General features: G+C 40.8%; 1 protein-coding gene across 1 annotated transcript in view; it reads right to left on the bottom strand.

Moving 5' to 3' along the window:
* Nucleotides 1-18,038, bottom strand: part of gpr155a (G protein-coupled receptor 155a) — a 130,856-nt gene that overhangs the window by 38,296 nt on the left and 74,522 nt on the right. The window contains exons 10-14 of the mRNA XM_084314870.1: nucleotides 17,216-17,306; nucleotides 12,834-13,029; nucleotides 9,404-9,493; nucleotides 4,749-4,879; nucleotides 77-172 (exon numbers count right to left, since the gene is read on the bottom strand). Coding sequence (XP_084170996.1) covers nucleotides 77-172; nucleotides 4,749-4,879; nucleotides 9,404-9,493; nucleotides 12,834-13,029; nucleotides 17,216-17,306 — 604 coding nt within the window. The remainder of the gene's footprint in view (nucleotides 1-76; nucleotides 173-4,748; nucleotides 4,880-9,403; nucleotides 9,494-12,833; nucleotides 13,030-17,215; nucleotides 17,307-18,038) is intronic.

Below are 18,038 nucleotides of genomic sequence, written 5' to 3'. Positions count from 1 at the left end.
ACATGGTGGTGATCTTGTTGGCGTCACACTGTAAGCAATGGTGGTGATCTTGCCGGTGTGTTTTGGGAGGCCTCACCTGTCCATAGTTGACCACGGCACAGAAGAACTGCAGCTCCACATACAGACGACCAGGAGTCTGGTTGAGGAGGAGCCACAGGCAGCTGGAGATGTTCTGATAGTAGTAGAAACATACTGACATTATATACCTTTATATATAGACTGTAATTGTAAATACAGGACATTTTTTAACAACCGGTGCATCAGCAAGGCCCGGAGGATTATATAGGACCCCAGCCACCCCAACAACAGTCTGTTCCAACTGCTGCCTTCCGGGAGGCGTTAGCGCAGCCTCAGAGCCAGGTCCAGCAGCCTCAGAGCCAGGTCCAGCAGCCTCAGAGCCAGGTCCAGCAGCCTCAGAGCCAGGTCCAGCAGCCTCAAGGACTCATTCTACCACCGAGCCATCAGACTCATGAACACTACCTAAACAATTATGATTTTACCCTGTGTTTTTATGTATGTAGTATTTTTTAGTACTGTATGTACATTTTATTCTACTGTTGCACTTTTTATATCGCCACTCTCAGCACTGTCACTTTTTCTTAAATCATTATTATGCTGGTTTTTATTGTGTTTTCTTTCATATATATTCTATCGTGTATTTTATTGACTGCTGTAGGTCGGGGGGGCAAGGCCCAAGAATGTTGCTCTTTTTGTATGTAAATGTGACGAGATGCAACAATAAAACTGAATCTGAATCTAATTGATCTCAAGCCCCGCCCTCTTTCATTGATCCTCCAAATCAAATCAAAATCAAATAAAATGTATTTGTAAAGCCCAAAATCACAAGGTAATGCCCCCATTGGCTGGACAAGTCTTCTTTAAACAAGTCAAGAAGAAACAACACAATAAATCAAGGACAAAATCCACCATAAAATCCAAATATGCAACACTCCCAGACGTTCCCCAGCGAAGGTAAGGGAAAAACTCACAAAAAACCTAGCAATAGGAAAAAAGCAATAAGCAATAAGGAGAGAAACCTTAGAAGGGCCGTTCAAAGGGGCTTCCGGTTTGGTCAGCAGCGCATGGCGGGTTGACTTTTTGGGAGCTCAGCAACCGTGCCACATTGAGATTGATTACGTTTTTGGGGCGGGGGCGGGTTCCACACGAGGGCTTCTAACATACCAGCTGTCCAAGCTAGCGGCTCTGAAGCATGGGGACGGCTCCACACGTGGGCTGCTAGCATACCAGCTATCCAAGCCAGCACTATTGTAAGCACTGCCGACCGCAGATTCTCAGTCCTCGGAACGGTAACACTCGATTTCTCTATACGGTATTATCTCAGATACGGGCATGAATATTGACTATTTGAAATGTAATTCAGACGACCTTTATTCTTAGAGTATCGGATTTTTTTTTTATCGTCTGCCACTCGAACTATGCATTGAATTGCGCTTAGATTGTTACGTATATTATCTTTGTCCAGCTCTGCCCGGGCGAAATGAATATCACAAGTTTCACTCAAACAGACTGTATGTGCTTATGAACCGTTCAACCAAGGGGGGTGACCCCCTTGCGGCGAGCTATCTGCGGGTAGCAGGTCAAGACTCTCCTAGCTAACACTGCTGATACTACGTGTTTTTTACTCTCTTTCTTGTCCCAGCAGTGCGGCAGTGCTCATGGCCGCCGTCGCTGCATTACCCCAACGATGGCAGCACGGTAATGCTCGAGGTTTAACGCCGTAGTATTATTTCAACATTTGATATGAGTACTTCACTTAATTCAAGTTTAACTCGGACGAACTGTGTGTGTTTTTTTTTTATCCACCTTTTCTCCCATTTTTCTATTTTTCTCCCATCCCAATTTCGTATCATCCAATTCAACCCTCCCCTGTCTCGAACGCTGTTTCTTGCCTCCCACAAGCCGGCTGCAATGTGGACTAAGTCATACATAGCACGAGTCCCCTCCGATACTCGAGGTAACAGCAGTCGCATCTTTTCACCTGCGCGGCGCGATCTTTCAGCGTCAGGGGTCTGCGCTTTGGAGGGGCGCCGCCCCCATCGCTTCCTGATTCTACTGCGCAGGCGCACCAACCGACCTGTAGGAGTCGCTGTCCACAACGCCCGATCCCCACCCATCAGTTTCCCACCCCCTAATACTGCCAATGTGTATGTGATACGGGAATTTTTGTTTTTCTTTTCTTGTGACTCGCTCTATTTTATGTTTGCTCTCAAGCTCAGGATCGAAACCCAACAGGACCTTGACGTGGGGATGTGTATATGTTATAGTGCTCTACTTCAAAGGAATCACGTTCAGTCATACTGCAACCTGGTTGGACTATGGCTAATTTATACATCTTGATCTGGAATACAGGGGGTCTTAATATCCCACATAAACGCACAAGTGTACTAACATGGTTGAAAAGGCAGGAGGTGGACATTGCTTTACTGAGTGAAACGCATCTTTTAATGGCTGACAATGCAAGACCGGCAAATAAATTCTATCATAACATAAGCTCATCTTCTTTTAGCACTAAGTCCCGTGGAGTAGCCATAGTAGACGTGTGGTCTGATGAAGATGGTCGAATTACTATTGCTAAAATGGAATACTCTAACGGGAAAATTGCTCTGATCGCCGCTTACACCCCTAATGTGTATGACGCTAACTTTTATGCTGTACTCACTACAGCGATGTTGGAACTACCTGAGTACTCATTCATAGCCAATATCGCAATCTGGTTGGCTGCGGTGGAAAAGGAATGCATATGACGATGAACGAGCGAGTGTTCATGTCTGTTATTTTTCCTTTTGGTTTTATGTATTTGATTTAGTGTTTTCTTATATATTTAATTATATATGTTTTGGGCCCCCGTGGCTGTGGATCTGGTGGTTGTGGGCTTGGACCGGGAGGAGGGGCGCGGTTCGGGGTCTCTGCGGGCCGAGGCATGAAAGAGGCATGGTGCTTTGGCTCGCGGGGGCGCCGGACTGTGGGTCCTCCGGGTTGGGATCCGTGGCTGCCGGATCTGGAGATAGAGGGGGCTCAGGAGGCTCACTATACAGTAAGGGGCTAATTTTTTTATTCCTTTACCTAGAGTTTCAGTGGCGACTTATTTAATTTATACTCTGTTTTTTATTATTATTTTGTTAGTCCAATTTATTATAATTTTATGTTATTATTATTATTATTATTATTATTATTATTATTATTATTATTATTATTATTATTATTATTATTATTATTATTATTATTATTATTATTATTACTGTTATTGTCATGAGAAGTTCTGTCTACTAGTGTTGTTGTTTATTATTATTATTATTATTATTATTATTATTATTATTATTACTGTATTGTGTTGTTGTCTTGTCTTGTTTTGTAAAAAGAAAAGGAATAAAAAGATTTGATCGAAAAAAAGAAGGGCCGTTCAAAGGGGGATCCCCCAACTTGGATGTCGGTGATAATATAGTGTTGCCATGGATGATCGATGGATGGATAATAAAACAGGCGAATAGTTGGTATGTATGTACATATATATATATACATGCAATAGCAACTGGGGTACATAAGAACCTTTTTGAAAGATAGAATAGAGCTAAGAACAACAACAACAACAACAACAACAACAACAACAACAACAACAACAACAACAACAACAACAACAACAACAACAACAACACAATAAAAAACATAGGGAAACGAGCGCTAGTATGAAAATAAGATAAAGGCTATAAAATCCAAGTCTTCAACAAGTCAAGAGGGAAGTGACAGCTGTGATAGGAGGATCAAGAAAATGGGGCAGGGCTTGAGATAAGTCAATTATATATGCTGTATGTAAAATCATATGTACATTCTGAACATTTCTGTACAATTTTGAACTTTTATTTAAACTTTATTTTTTGTATATATATATTCTGCATCAAGACGGACATTTCCCATACCCTCTGCTTAAAGGGGCATTTCACCTATAATACATGAGCTCTATTCTGTCTCAGCATCAGTGTAGTTCAGCCAGAGAGGCGAGATATAGGGAGAGGGAAGACAGGCGGGAAAATGAAGGTGATGATGTCATTCACGACTTGTGCTGAATAGCAATCAACTGCTTAACTATCAGGAATGTCAATTTCAGAGTTTAAAATGTCAATATGTTTCTAAGACCCTGAACATGGCAAATCTGTTGCTCAATCAAATAAGCCTCCTCTACTATTACAAGTAACAGTTTGTTTAAAAATAAAATAAAAACGATTTTACGTTTCCAGGCTTGAGCGTCCGCAGAAGACCTCACACAAGGACAAATTCAAACCCAATGACTCACAACATCTTGGAAACCAAATACATTTTTCTGACCTACAATTCTTCTGAAATACATTCACTTTAGACACTTTAAACACTTTTGAACACTACACCATACTTGATCTATTTTATTTATTTATTACTAAAAGATTTGCACTACATCTTTACCTCATTTTAGCATGTTGTTTGCAATTTGTACTTTAGTTTGTATATTGTATATTTGTATAGTGTTTGATCTTTATTCTTTTAACTTTTTACTGTATAAAGCACATTCACAGGAGGCTCATGCAGAACCAAGCATTTCACTGTAATGTAACCTGTACTTTATATGTCACAAATAAAAAAATACTTGAAACCTTTTCTTTTGGATACGTGTGTGTGTGCCAGCATTATAATTTTTTTTTTGGTGAAGTGCCCCTTTAATTCCAAGCTGAAGAAGAAGTTGAATTTGGTTTACTCACTGCGAGCTGGGTAACGGTCAGGAGCAGACATAACAGCAAATGACGGACCGTCTGTCTGTCTGAAACCTGCGAAGGCTGCTCTTCTCGTACGAGCCGACAGTCTGTGGCCTCACAGCCGTTCCCACACTGACCTGCGGGGGGCAGCAGAACACAAGGACTGAATCGCTGTGTTGCGGTGGAAACTGGCAACAGCTTCCACTGACCTTTGAAAAGTACAATTAATCATGGCAGATGAGGTAATGTCGGTTCAGGTCGTTGGCGAGGCCTCTAAATAAAGGTTATTTAATAGCTGTCATCGCACCGGCAACGCCTTGTGCCTAGTTTCAGATAGGTCCTGTTTTTCCTCTTTTCTGTTGTTTCATAGAAGCCATTAATACATTTTCAGTGTATTCCCCTCTCTTCCAAAGAGCAGCTGTATGATAATGTGTAGAGTATATATGATAGTGTGTAGAGTATATATGATAGTGTGTACAGTATATATGATAGTGTGTAGAGTATATATGTGAGTGTGTACAGTATATATGATAGTGTGTACAGTATATATGATAATGTGTACAGTATATATGATAGTGTGTAGAGTATATATGATAATGTGTACAGTATATATTATAGTGTGTAGAGTATATTATATGATAGTGTGTACAGTATATATGATAGTGTGTACAGTATATATGATAGTGTGTGTTGTAGCCAATTTGATGATCTTACCATGGTTACTTTATTGTATGAAGGTGCTGTGTTATTGTGAAGGTGTCTTGAGATTATTGACTAATTAGCTGGGCAGTGGGCATAGGAGGCGGGGCTCAGATGATCTCGGGCACAGCCTATTTGTAGGTGTGTCACAGGTGCGCAGCGGGAGGGAATAGACCTATCTCAAACCCTGCCCCTTTTCTTGATCCTCCAATCACAACTTTCGCTTTTTGTCCGAGGTAAGCGATAGTTGTGATTGGAGGATCAAGAAAAGAGGGCAGGGTTTGAGATGGAACCGTCACAGGGAAGCCACACAGTTATTCAACCGTGCGTGTTTTGTTTGTTTTTGAGTTATTTTCAGGTTAATTTTGCAGCACTAGTCATTTGTTTAAGTTACAGTTTAAACACAGAGTTTATGTTATGCTTTGTTATGCTTTGTTATGCTTACCCTGCAAACGAAAATAAAACTTTTAAATGCACTCAACGAGACGACCTGATTTACTATCAGCAAGCACCACACGTTGGAAAGAGCTTCGTACCATACTGTCCCTCACTGGCATCTTTTGTTGTTCGGTTGCCCTTATACAAAATCGTTTTGAAGACTGATGGACACGGAAGGGACAGTCAAGGGACAGCGCCCCATTCATTGCCGTTTCTGCCGATTCCATCCACAATACAACAGCTCACAGCACAACGCAGACTTAAACATCAAAGAAGTTACGGTGAGACTGATTCATGAATGAAATAAAGTTGCGGAAGGAGTGGCCTCCAGGGATACAGGCAAAATCCTACTAGTAATTCTAAATAAAGCCTCCGCCGATTGCTTGATATATAAAGATGAGTAACGTGGGGAATCAGGAAATAAACTTTGAAATGGATTCAGCTGGCAATCAAACTGAAATGGAGAATGAACTTGGCAAAAGGCAGTCTAAACCCACATATGAAGCTTATGTTTATGTTTGAGAATCTGGTTTTAAGTTTTTTACTGCAGCCTAGTTGATTATTGAGTAATTTCCAAAGTTCACGTGGTTTGTTTTTGTTTTCCTCAGTTTTGTCATTGATGAAATTTTTTTCCCCTGTTTTGATCATGGTGTTTACGTCATTTCTTGGTCTGTTTCTTTAAATTTTTTGTTCAACCACGTGGGCTTGGAGTTCACTGTTTGAGCTTGTTTGGAAAGCTTTGTCTGACTTTTATAAAGTTTGGAGCATTTTTTGTTCTTAGGGGTGCCATGTTGTTAAGTATCGTTGTGAATTTAGTTTTTAATCCAAGCCATGTTTCTTCAACCTGTGTACCACTGAGCTCATCTGACCAGTCCATGCTCTCCAGTTCTTGGTTAAAGGCCTCTCTAGAGTAGGTTTTGAGGTCCCTAGATGCGACTGTTTTGTGACAGCCTGCCTTTTGTTTTAGCTTTTTGCGGGTACAGAAAATCATATAATGATCACTTAACCCGCATGCTATTACCCAGGCCCGGACTGGCCATCGGGAGCACCGGGAGTTTTCCCGGTGGCCTGGCCTGCACAGATTAAAAAAAAAATTATATTAAAAAAAAAAAATTTATATATTTTTTTATTATAATTATTATTATTTTTTTGCCAGGCCATTGTTTCTAGTTGTGGCGGCGGCGCGGCGTGATAGTTAGATAACCTAGGTGGGTGGGGAACAACCAGGATTTCACTGTCTGCGACAGAGTTGGAGAACTATCTGACTTCTCTCCCTCCACGCGGATCACACACACACAATGGAGCCGTGCTGCCGCATGTGATTGGTGGAGGCGGGACCAGGCGATACAACTGATTGACAGCGGAGGCGGCGGATGGAATTGCAGATGGCACACCCACTTTTCTGAAAGGAGTTGTTAAATCTGACATTACAAAAAACAATATGTGGTGGTTATGATTGGGGCTGAAGTTGAATAAACAATTTATGAAAGAGAAAGTCAAAATAATTCCAAGATAATTCAAAAATTACACACCTTTGCCACATTGGCTACAAACATAATCACTGCAAAGTTATCAAAAAAATAAGAATCTGATCAGACACAAGGGTTAAGTTGTTGTTCCCTTTCTAATTTCCTCAAAAACATCTAGTCTAGTTAATGTGATCAATATTATTTGACAATTGATGCTTTTTGTTGGAAATTTCAGTCAGTGAGCTCATACTTTGAGCTCATTTTATAGTTAAAATGATTGAGACAACGCAATCTTCTGTCTTCGTTGTGCATGCATGTGTGTGCTGTGCTCACCACACGCGATACATGTGTCACTATTCTGGCAGTGGCTACTGTTATTATAGTATTGTAATGAAAGGTCTGTTATTTAATGTTTGTGTAAAGGGCTATTTTAACTGTTGATGGGTAGTGCATCAGTAAAGTGAATATGGTATTGTGCTCTTGCTCTGTTTGAATAGGTGGAGAGAGTGGTTTACTGTATTATAATAGTAAATAGAAAAATATGTTGTGCTCTTGCTTTTTTCTTTTTGAAGGTGGAGAGAGTAGCATTGCTAGTGCCACAACAGTTTTATTTGAGGTTCATAACAGTACATTGTACTAAGCAATTGTTGGCTCATTAGTTTGTGATTCACATGCACTAAAATGCACCAGAATGCAGGAAATTAAGTCTTTGTAACTAAAATTTTCCGGGTGGGGGACCCCCAGACCCCCCGCTTAAAAAGTGGCCTGATTGGGACTATATTTCGCGCTATATCTCCCGGTATGAATTATTTCCCCAGTCCGGCCCTGCTATCACCCCTTTGTTGGAGATCATGGACTTGTCAGAGGTCAGAATGAGGTCAATGGTGGTTTGTGTTGAATCACATACCCTTGTGGGTTGGGTGATTAGCTGGCTGAGGCTGTGCAGATCACAAAACCTACTGAAGGCCTTGAAGACGGGTGCTGCTTTACGTAGCAAATCCGTGTTCCAGTCCCCAATAATAATCTTTTCTACGCCCTCCACCCCAGCTAAACACCCATCAAGTGTGTCATAGAAGCCACTGTGTTCTGGCGGTCTATAGATTGTGCCTACTAGTACTAGTACAACATCACTGGATAGTCAGAGCACTTTAAAACCATTTAGTTAGCTTCTGCAGGGCAGTGTAGTTACTGCGGTTAGCTTCTGCAGGACAGTAGAGTTACTGCGGTTAGCTTCTGCAGGGCAGTAGAGTTACTGCGGTTAGCTTCTGCAGGGCAGTATAGTTACAGCGGTTAGCTTCTGCAGGACAGTGTAGTTACTGCGGTTAGCTTCTGCAGGACAGTGTAGTTACTGCAGTTAGCTACTGCAGGGCAGTGTAGTTACCGCGGTTAGCTTCTGCAGAACAGGGTAGTTACTGCAGTTAGCTTCTGCAGGGCAGTATAGTTACTGTGGTTAGCTTCTGCAGGGCAGTGTAGTTACCGCGGTTAGCTTCTGCAGAACAGTGTAGTTACCGCGGTTAGCTTCTGCAGGGCAGTAGAGTTACTGCGGTTAGCTTCTGCAGGGCAGTAGAGTTACAGCGGTTAGCTTCTGCAGAACAGTGTAGTTACTGCGGTTAGCTTCTGCAGGGCAGTGTAGTTACTGCGGTTAGCTTCTGCAGGACAGTGTAGTTACCGTGGTTAGCTTCTGCAGGACAGTGTAGTTACCGCGGTTAGCTTCTGCAGGACAGTGTAGTTACCGTGGTTAGCTTCTGCAGGACAGTGTAGTTACCGCGGTTAGCTTCTGCGGGGCAGTATAGTTACCGTGGTTAGCTTCTGCAGGACAGTGTAGTTACCGCGGTTAGCTTCTGCAGGGCAGTATAGTTACCGCGGTTAGCTTCTGCAGGGCAGTGTACCAGAGGTGTTTCCTGTAGATTCTCTTGTATTCCTTTCATCCTTTCATTTCTTTCACGACGGTTGTGAAATACACAAAACCTATGATAAAAAGCTAAAAAGCTATCTCTGGCATTGTGTGTTTTACAGTTCACGGGGTCCAGTCGCAGCAGACTGCAGCACCAGTACCTGTTTGTGTGGTCGGAGCGGAGTTCATGTTCGCACTGATAATCATATCAGGCATGGGCTGGACGGGACCCCAGGCACACACGTGACAGTCTGACGGGACAAAGATAGCATATCAGGAAGTGTCTCCTCAAGTACATGATAGCATGTACAATAATGCTGTATATACTGTATGTGTATATATATGACATTTGATTGACTGACAGCTGTTGATATTAGCAAACACAGCAACAGGCAATAAATCAAATCAAAATCAATTCAAATTTATTTGTAAGGCCCGACAACACACGTTAATGTCCCCATGGGCCAGACACGTCTTCTTTAAACAAGTCAAGAAGAAACATAACAATAAGTCAAGAACAAAACAAGAACACCATAAGGTCCAACAAATTTAAGATAAATACAAATAAATGAATGAGTGCAAACACTCCCAGACATACCCCACGCGAAGGTAAGGAAAAACTCACTAAAACCTAACAATAGGGAAAAAAGCACCACAGGCACCACAAGCACCACAAGCCTAGCAAAGCAATTCCATTGACACATCTTATTAGCTCAGGTTTCTTTTGACATTTTATCCTTGGCTGATCCTTATCAGCTGATACTAGTCTGTAGTATCAGCTGATAAGTGCTGTTGACAATATGGATGTTTGTCAAGCATTGTCAAAATGCCACTTCAAACATCGGTTGGGAGATTAATTGGCATTAAAATAATCTCCTGACAATTCCGGTTTTTGTAGTTTGTTAATGAAATGACTGCTGCTGGGACTTCACAGTCACCTCCACTATACCATTATTAGCTATATTTGCAACAGTGCACTTCAAGATTCAAGATTGTTTACTGTCAAGTCAAGTCAAGTCAAGAGTTTGTGCCTTATTCTTTACTTTATTTATCTTTTTGCAGATTTTATTTGACACTTCATTTAGCATTAAACAATCTCTTAATATAAACATTTTAGTTTAAGGCTATATCTTGTGGTTTTGTGTGAAGGGTGGACTTTAATCTTGTTAGTTTTGTTCAAACATTTCTGTATACATGAAAGAAAATATGATTTGAGAGATATTTGTAAATTTACTGTTCAAAAAGCTAAGAAAGGGATTAAAAGGAGGTGTATTTCTATTATTGGGGTTAACTTGTGGAACAATGCTGATATACAGTTAAGAATGAGTCATTCGCTTTCGCACTACAATGTGACTACAACTACAAATGTGAATAATACTTTTTTTGTTATTTTCCTTTAGAATACTGTTTTTGGAGTCTTAATTTAGTTAAGAATATAGGACAGGCATGTATAAGCATTATGCTTCAGTCTGTACCTTTTCAGTCACTGGCACTGCCAACTCAAATATTGTTAAATGATTGTGCATAATTTGTATTGTGTGAGATAATGACTGAATAAAACTACTACTACTACTACTACTACTACTACTACTACTACTACTACTACTACTACTACTACTACTACTACTACTACTACTACTACTACTACTACTACTACTACTACTACTACTACTACTACTACTACTACTACTACTACTACTACTACTACTACTACTACTACTACTACTACTACTACTACTACTACTACTACTACTACTACTACTACACTTCAATTAAAGAGATACTTTTACATTTTGAAATCGAGTTGGTTATTTTCGTCCGCTAGACAGGCAGACACCCAAAAAACATTTCCGCATTTGTCCGTCAGGTTCCCTTAAACGTAATGTTAGCATTGTCAGCATTCCTCATATTGTCAGCATTCCTAACGCTTAGCCACGTTTCATTTTAGGGAACCTGGAGGTTTCAAATGTTAAAACCTTTTTCAACAATGTGACCAAAAAAAAAGACTACATCTCAATGATGGCCTTCTCTGGTTGAAAGGCGTAACTAGCTTTGGTATTTGTTTCTTTTTAAAGCCCTTATAGGTAAACGTCCCTCTTACATCACAACACTGGAATCTTGAAACCTATTCTACACGTTCAAATGGCTGCTTGGTTCTCAGGGTTCCTCCTGTTTGCTCTGAACCGGGAAAAACTGCTTTTTCCTTTGATGCTTCCAACACCTGGCACGCCCTCCGACTGACTCTGAAGCTGAAGGTTCTTCCTTCTTCTTGTCGCGTTTAAAAGTATGATCTCCGACCACCGTGTCCTCTTATAACTGTCTTAGCTGATTTTTTATTGTTTATTCTTATTTAGTGAGCCTATATTTATGAAATTGCTGATAAACTGTCTTATTTTGTGAGCTCGTCGTCGCTGTAACTGAGGGTAAAGGCTCAGTGTCTCACAAGTTGAAATACAGGTTTGAAATTAACACAAGGTATCTGCAGGTTTCAACAAGTTCAATTTAAGACTTTTGAACCCTTTCACAACCACACTACAGAAGGGTAACCCTTTCACTACCACACTACAGAAGGGTAACCCTTTCACTACCACACTACCATTGGCTGCACTTGCGTGACAATTTAAATGTAAAACTTTTTAATACGTTTTAAGGCCTTAAATTGAAAATTATTAATTTAATACTATTTAACCCTTTCACTACCGCACTACAGAAGGTTAACCCTTTCACTACCACACTACAGATGGTTAACTTCCACTACCACACTACAGAAGGTTAACCCTTTCACTACCACACTACAGAAGGTTAACCCTTTCACTACCACACTACAGAATGTTAACCCTTTCACTACCACACTACAGACGGTTAACCCTTTCACTACCACACTACAGAAGGTTAACCTTTCACTACCACACTGCAGAGGGTTAACCTTTCACTACCACACTACATAAGGTTAACCCTTTCACTACCACACTACAGATGGTTAACCCTTTCACTACCACACTACAGAGGGTTAACCTTTCACTACCACACTACAGCAGGTTAACCCGTTCACTACCACACTACAGAAGGTTAACCCTTTCACTACCACACTACAGGTTAACCCTTTCACTACCACACTACAGATGGTTAACCCTTTCACTACCACACTACAGAAGGTGAACTTTCACTACCGTACTACAGAAGGTTAACCCTTTCACTACCACACTACAGGTTAACCTTTTACTACCACACTACAGAAGGTTAACCCTTTCACTACCACACTACAGAAGGTTAACCCTTTCACTACCACACTACAGAAGGTTAACCTTTCACTACCACACTACATACAGTTAACCCTTTCACTACCACACTACAGAAGGTTAACCTTTCACTACCACACTACATAAGGTTAACCCTTTCACTACCACACTACAGAAGGTTAACCTTTCACTACCACACTACAGGCGGTTAACCCTTTCACTACCACACTACAGAAGGTTAACCTTTCACTACCACACCACAGAAAGTTAATACCCCACAGATGACCCTGACGAAATTAAATGAAAAAAAAAAAAGAAAAAATTACAGAAAAGGGCGACGCCACGACCGTACCCCCATTGATGCTTCCCGACGTGGGAACTGGCTGGAACAGGCCCCGCCTCTCCTCCTCAGGCTGGAACAGGCCCCGCCTCTCCTCCTCAGGCCCCAGGACCTGGTAGTCAGGACCCCAGCTCCCGCGACTCAGACCCACGAGAGAAGCGCCGCTGAGCAGGATGCCGAGGGCGAGGACCACCGTGGTGCACATGACCTGGCAGAGAACCGAAAGATTCCATTAGATTAGATTACATTAGATTAGATTATATTAGATTATATTATATTAAATTAGATTAGATTAGATTAAATCAAATCAAATCAAATCAAATGTATTTGTAATGCCCGACAACACACGCTAACAAAAACACCATGAAGTCCATTTTTTTTTTTAAATAAATGCAAAATAAATGCAACACTCCCAGACATACCCCACGCAAAGGTAAGGAAAAACTCACTAAAACCTAGCAATAGGAAAAAATGCACCACAGGCAATGTGGAGGAGAGAAACCTTAGAAGGGCCATTCAAGGGGGGATCTCCCTTCTTAGATGTCGGTGATAATAGTGTTGCAATAAACTATAAAACTTACATTACATTAGATTAGATTACATTAGATAACATTAGATTCAATTACATTAGATTAGATTACATTAGATTACATTATATTATATTAGATTAGATTACATTACATTGCATTCGATTCGATTACATTAGATTCGATTAGATTCGATTAGATTAAAACATATTGTCATGATACAGCACAAGTACAGTACAACAAAAATAAGTTTGGCATCCAACCAGAGTGCAAATGTAACAGTAAAGTGCAACAGTAATATACAATGTACAGGTGATTAAACTGGGTATAAACTATATAAATTAGTACTACTAGTACTACTGAGTAATAGGGCTAATCAGATGTATGTAGTGAGTTGTAGTATTAATATGTACAGTGATTCAGGTATAAACACACACTCCTCTTAAAATCTCTTGAACCCCCCCCCCCCCACACACACACACACACACACACACACACACACACACACACACACACACACACACACACACACACAAACACACACGCATCCTGCAACTTAATATGCACATACACTACACACAAGACACCCTCTGTAAATAATTTACTAGTTTATCTCATTTTATATTTGATTTGATTTTATCTTACGACTACTACTTATTGTTATCGGACACACACGCACCCTGCACCTTAACATGCACATACACTATACGCAAGACACTTTCTGTAAATAATTGACTATCTTACCTTTTTATTTTTTTTATCTCACTACTACTACTTATTGTTACCATTCTTGTATTCGTTGTTGTTTCTTAATTGTGCATTGTTGAGTCTGAGCTCGAAACACAAACATTTCATCACCTGCAATGCCCCTGTATTGTTGTGTATTTGACAAATAAAGAACTTGACCTTGAACTAAAGACACTGTGGTAGTAAGCCATACTGGCCAGCAGCGTAACTATTAAGAGTAGGTAAGGGATATGTACAGATATAGATATAGATATATAAAAGAAATATATATAATAAATTATTATTATTTTTTGTATCATTCCATTTGGGCTGTGGGGGTGCTTAATGTCTGAAGGAGTCGACGGAAGGCTTCTTGTCCTCTGCAAAAGCATGCAATTGGTCCACTGATGGATACATCGTGATATTTGTCTAGTCTAGTGTGTTCATTAGATGGGTGAAATCCTCTTTCAGTGCCTCTGTGCCTGTTTTCGTAGGCAGTTAGCCTCTGGTATGCGTGCCATTAGCGTTAGCCACGCTTCTAGGCCTATTTTCTTTTGGAAAGAATGATAATGTATTCAACTAAGAGATTGGCAGTCGACTACGGCTCCTTTCGATCGATTAGTCGACTATTCGACTAATAGGGGTCAGCCCTAAGATATAGTATTAATATGTACAGTGATACAGGTATAAAGACACTATGGTAGTAAGCCATACTGGCCAGCAGCGTAACTATTAAGAGTAGGTAAGGGATATACACAGATATAGATATAGTATACTATTAATATGTACAGTGATACAGGCAGGGCCGCCTCAGGGGGTGTGCGAGCAGTGCGGTCGCACAGGGCCTCGCAGGAAGGGGGGCCTCGCAAAAAAAAAAAAAAAAAAAAAATTGTATTTATTATTTTTTTTATAATTTTTTTTTTATAATTTTTTTTATTTTTTGCGAGGCCCCCCTTCCCGCGAGGCCCTTTTTCATCACAGACCTAAAATCTAGTTTTGCTTATATGCTTATATATTTCACATTAGACACATTTGTAGAATGTGTGTGACTTGTTCCTGGCTCTGCGGCTCTGCAGCAGACATACTCATGGAGCTCTGGGGCTCTGCAGCAGACATACTATTGGTTTCAACGAAGGGAGGGGTTACATCATGTGTACGCCGGCGTGCGTCAGCTGCGTTTGACTATTTCGTGCGTGCAGCTTTGGAGGTTATGCTTAGTTATGCCAGCCAAGAGGAAGAGGACGGTCATTCGGCAGATGGACTGAAGATGAAAGTTGTTGCATGTTAGACAGTTCAGTCAGGCTAGCCATGTCGGCTTAGGGCAGGGACAGGCAGGGACAGCTAGTTAGCTTTAGCTACGTTATAATATCGAGTGCTAACGTGTGGTTCAGTCGGGATAGCCATGATGATGTCGGCTAGTAGCTAGCTTAGCTAAAGGCTAACTAGCGTTAGCTAACCTAGAGAGAGCGCGTGCAGCATTGTTATGCCAAGATGAAGATGACGGTCATTCGGCAGATGAACTTCGTCAACTCCACGCGGTTGTCTCCATCCTCTTGGACGTTTGGTGAGTTTTTAATGCACTCTATTCTATTCCCGCCGTGGATATATCTCTCTCTCTCTCTCGGGAGCCAAACGGGCCGGCTAGCTGTTGTAGCTAATGTTATATTGAGCCAAAGCGGGCCGGCTAGCTAACGTTATATTGAGCCAAACGGGCCGGCTAGCTGTTGTAGTAGCTAACGGTGTGTGGCCTGGTGTCAGTACCTGGCTACTCTATTTGCAGTTAGCCTATTTAGCTGATGTCGGCCATTGGCTCCTTGCTACTTTGTTTTCTCTGGTATAGACCCTCTTCTCTTTGGATTTAAGTGTTGATCTTTGTCCTTTTGGATCTATGTATATTCATGTTGCCTTTGTGAAGTTATCTTTTCCTTCTGTTTTGTTCTTCCATTAAAAGTTGAATATCCTTTAGGGGCTCATCTTTGCTTATCTCTCTCATACATGCTCTCTCTCTAACACACACACACAGACATGCTCTCTCTCTCTAACACACAAACACACATGCTCTCTCTCTCTCTTTCTAACACACACAGACATGCTCTATATCTCTCTCTAACACACAAAATGACATGCTCTCTCTCTATATATTCTCTCTCTTTCTAACACACATATACATGCTCTCTCTCTAACACACACACACAAACAGACACGCTCTCTCTATCTCTCTCTTTCTAACACACACAGACATGCTCTATCTATCTCTCTCTCTTCAATTCAAATGGGCTTTATTTCACATTCTTGTATTTCTCCCAGTAGGTATGGGAGTTTTGAGTTATTGTCGATGTTTTCAAAGTCTCTTTGGGTGTTTGCAATTTGTGGGAAGTATGTCTTGGTATAGTGGGCAGGTTGTTAAGAAGTGGAGCTCGGTTTCCACCTCATCTTGTGTGCAGTGGGTCTGTCTTCGCTTGGGAGCCAGGTCTGCCTATGGCGGCCTTTCTCGATGGCTAGGCTGTGCTCGCTGAGTCTGTACCTAGTCAAGGATCTTCTTAGTATTGGGTCAGTCACAGTGCTCAGGTATTCTGCCACTGTGTACTCTCTGTTTAGGGCCAAATAGCATTTCAATTTGCTCTGGTTTTGGGTTGTTTCTTTCCAATGTGTCTCTCTCTCTCTCTCTCTCTGGCCTTGCTCTGGTGGAGGGTCAGGGGCATTGCCGGGTCTGTGCAGCGATAACACTGTATATTGACTGTAGAACGGGAGCTCTCTCTCGCTCTCTCTCTTGCTATATGTTGACTGTATCATGCCTAGCCTCGGGCAGCGCTATTATTTAAGAATATGTTGACTGTATGAAAGAAATAAAATAAAAAAATTATATATATATATATTTTTTTTACCTTTTAGGGGGGGGGGGGGGCTCGCGTTTAAATCTCGCACAGGGCCTCGCATTTCTCCCAGGCGGCCCTGGATACAGGTATAAAGACACTATGGTTGTAAGTCATACTGGCCAGCAGCGTAACTATTAAGAGTAGGTAAGGGATATGTACAGATATAGATATAGATATAAAGATAGGGAGGGTGAAGCAGTTTACCCCGGGTAAATAAACATTAGTAAAAGTACAAACTGAACCGGTCACGTCTTATCTTCATTACCTGAGGTCGGCCATAAAAGAAAGCAGAGTCTATAGTGTCGGGCGCTTTCTCTCCTGACAGAAGCAACGTAGCAGCCGCCACCGTGGGAACCCTGTTGACACATTAGATTAGATTCAAATTAGGGCTGTCAAAATTTATGCTTTACCTTTGGAGATTAATTAAAATTATTTAAAGCATTAAAATAAATTAATCTAGATTAATCTATGGAGTGAAAAATCTTCAATTTTAGCGCTGTGGATATAAGAAAGAGGTCTAGCTGAGTCAATGTTGATGGTTTTGTTGAACATTTGTATTTCACAGGAGAGAATTCAAAGAAAGCTATTAATATAGTCTTTGAATCTAAATATACTTTATTTGTGTTGATTTTACATTAATTCCATGATTTTAGTCAAGAATATATGTTACAAGCTTCGGTCTTAAGTAGATAAATGCTATTTTTAATCTAGATTAATCTAGATTAATTACAGAAAATTGTGAGATTAATTAGTAAATTCTTTCTATTGACAGCACTAATTAAAATGTATCGTCATCATGCAGCACAGTATCATCATCATCATACAGCACAGTATTGTCATCATACAGCACAGTATCATCATACAGCACAATATTGTCATCATGCAGCACAGTATCATCATCATACAGCACAGTATCATCATCATACAGCACAGTATCATCATCATACAGCACAGTATCATCATCATACAGCACAGTATTGTCATCATACAGCACAGTATCGTCATCATACAGCACAGTATTGTCATCATGCAGCACAGTATCATCATCATACAGCACAGCATCATCATCATACAGCACAGTATCATCA

This window comes from Notolepis coatsorum (assembly GCF_963971535.1).
Source record: "Notolepis coatsorum genome assembly, chromosome: 5".
Classification (NCBI taxonomy): domain Eukaryota; kingdom Metazoa; phylum Chordata; class Actinopteri; order Aulopiformes; family Paralepididae; genus Notolepis; species Notolepis coatsorum.
Note: the sequence above shows the minus strand (reverse complement) of the source record. Positions and strands in the feature narration are given on the sequence as shown.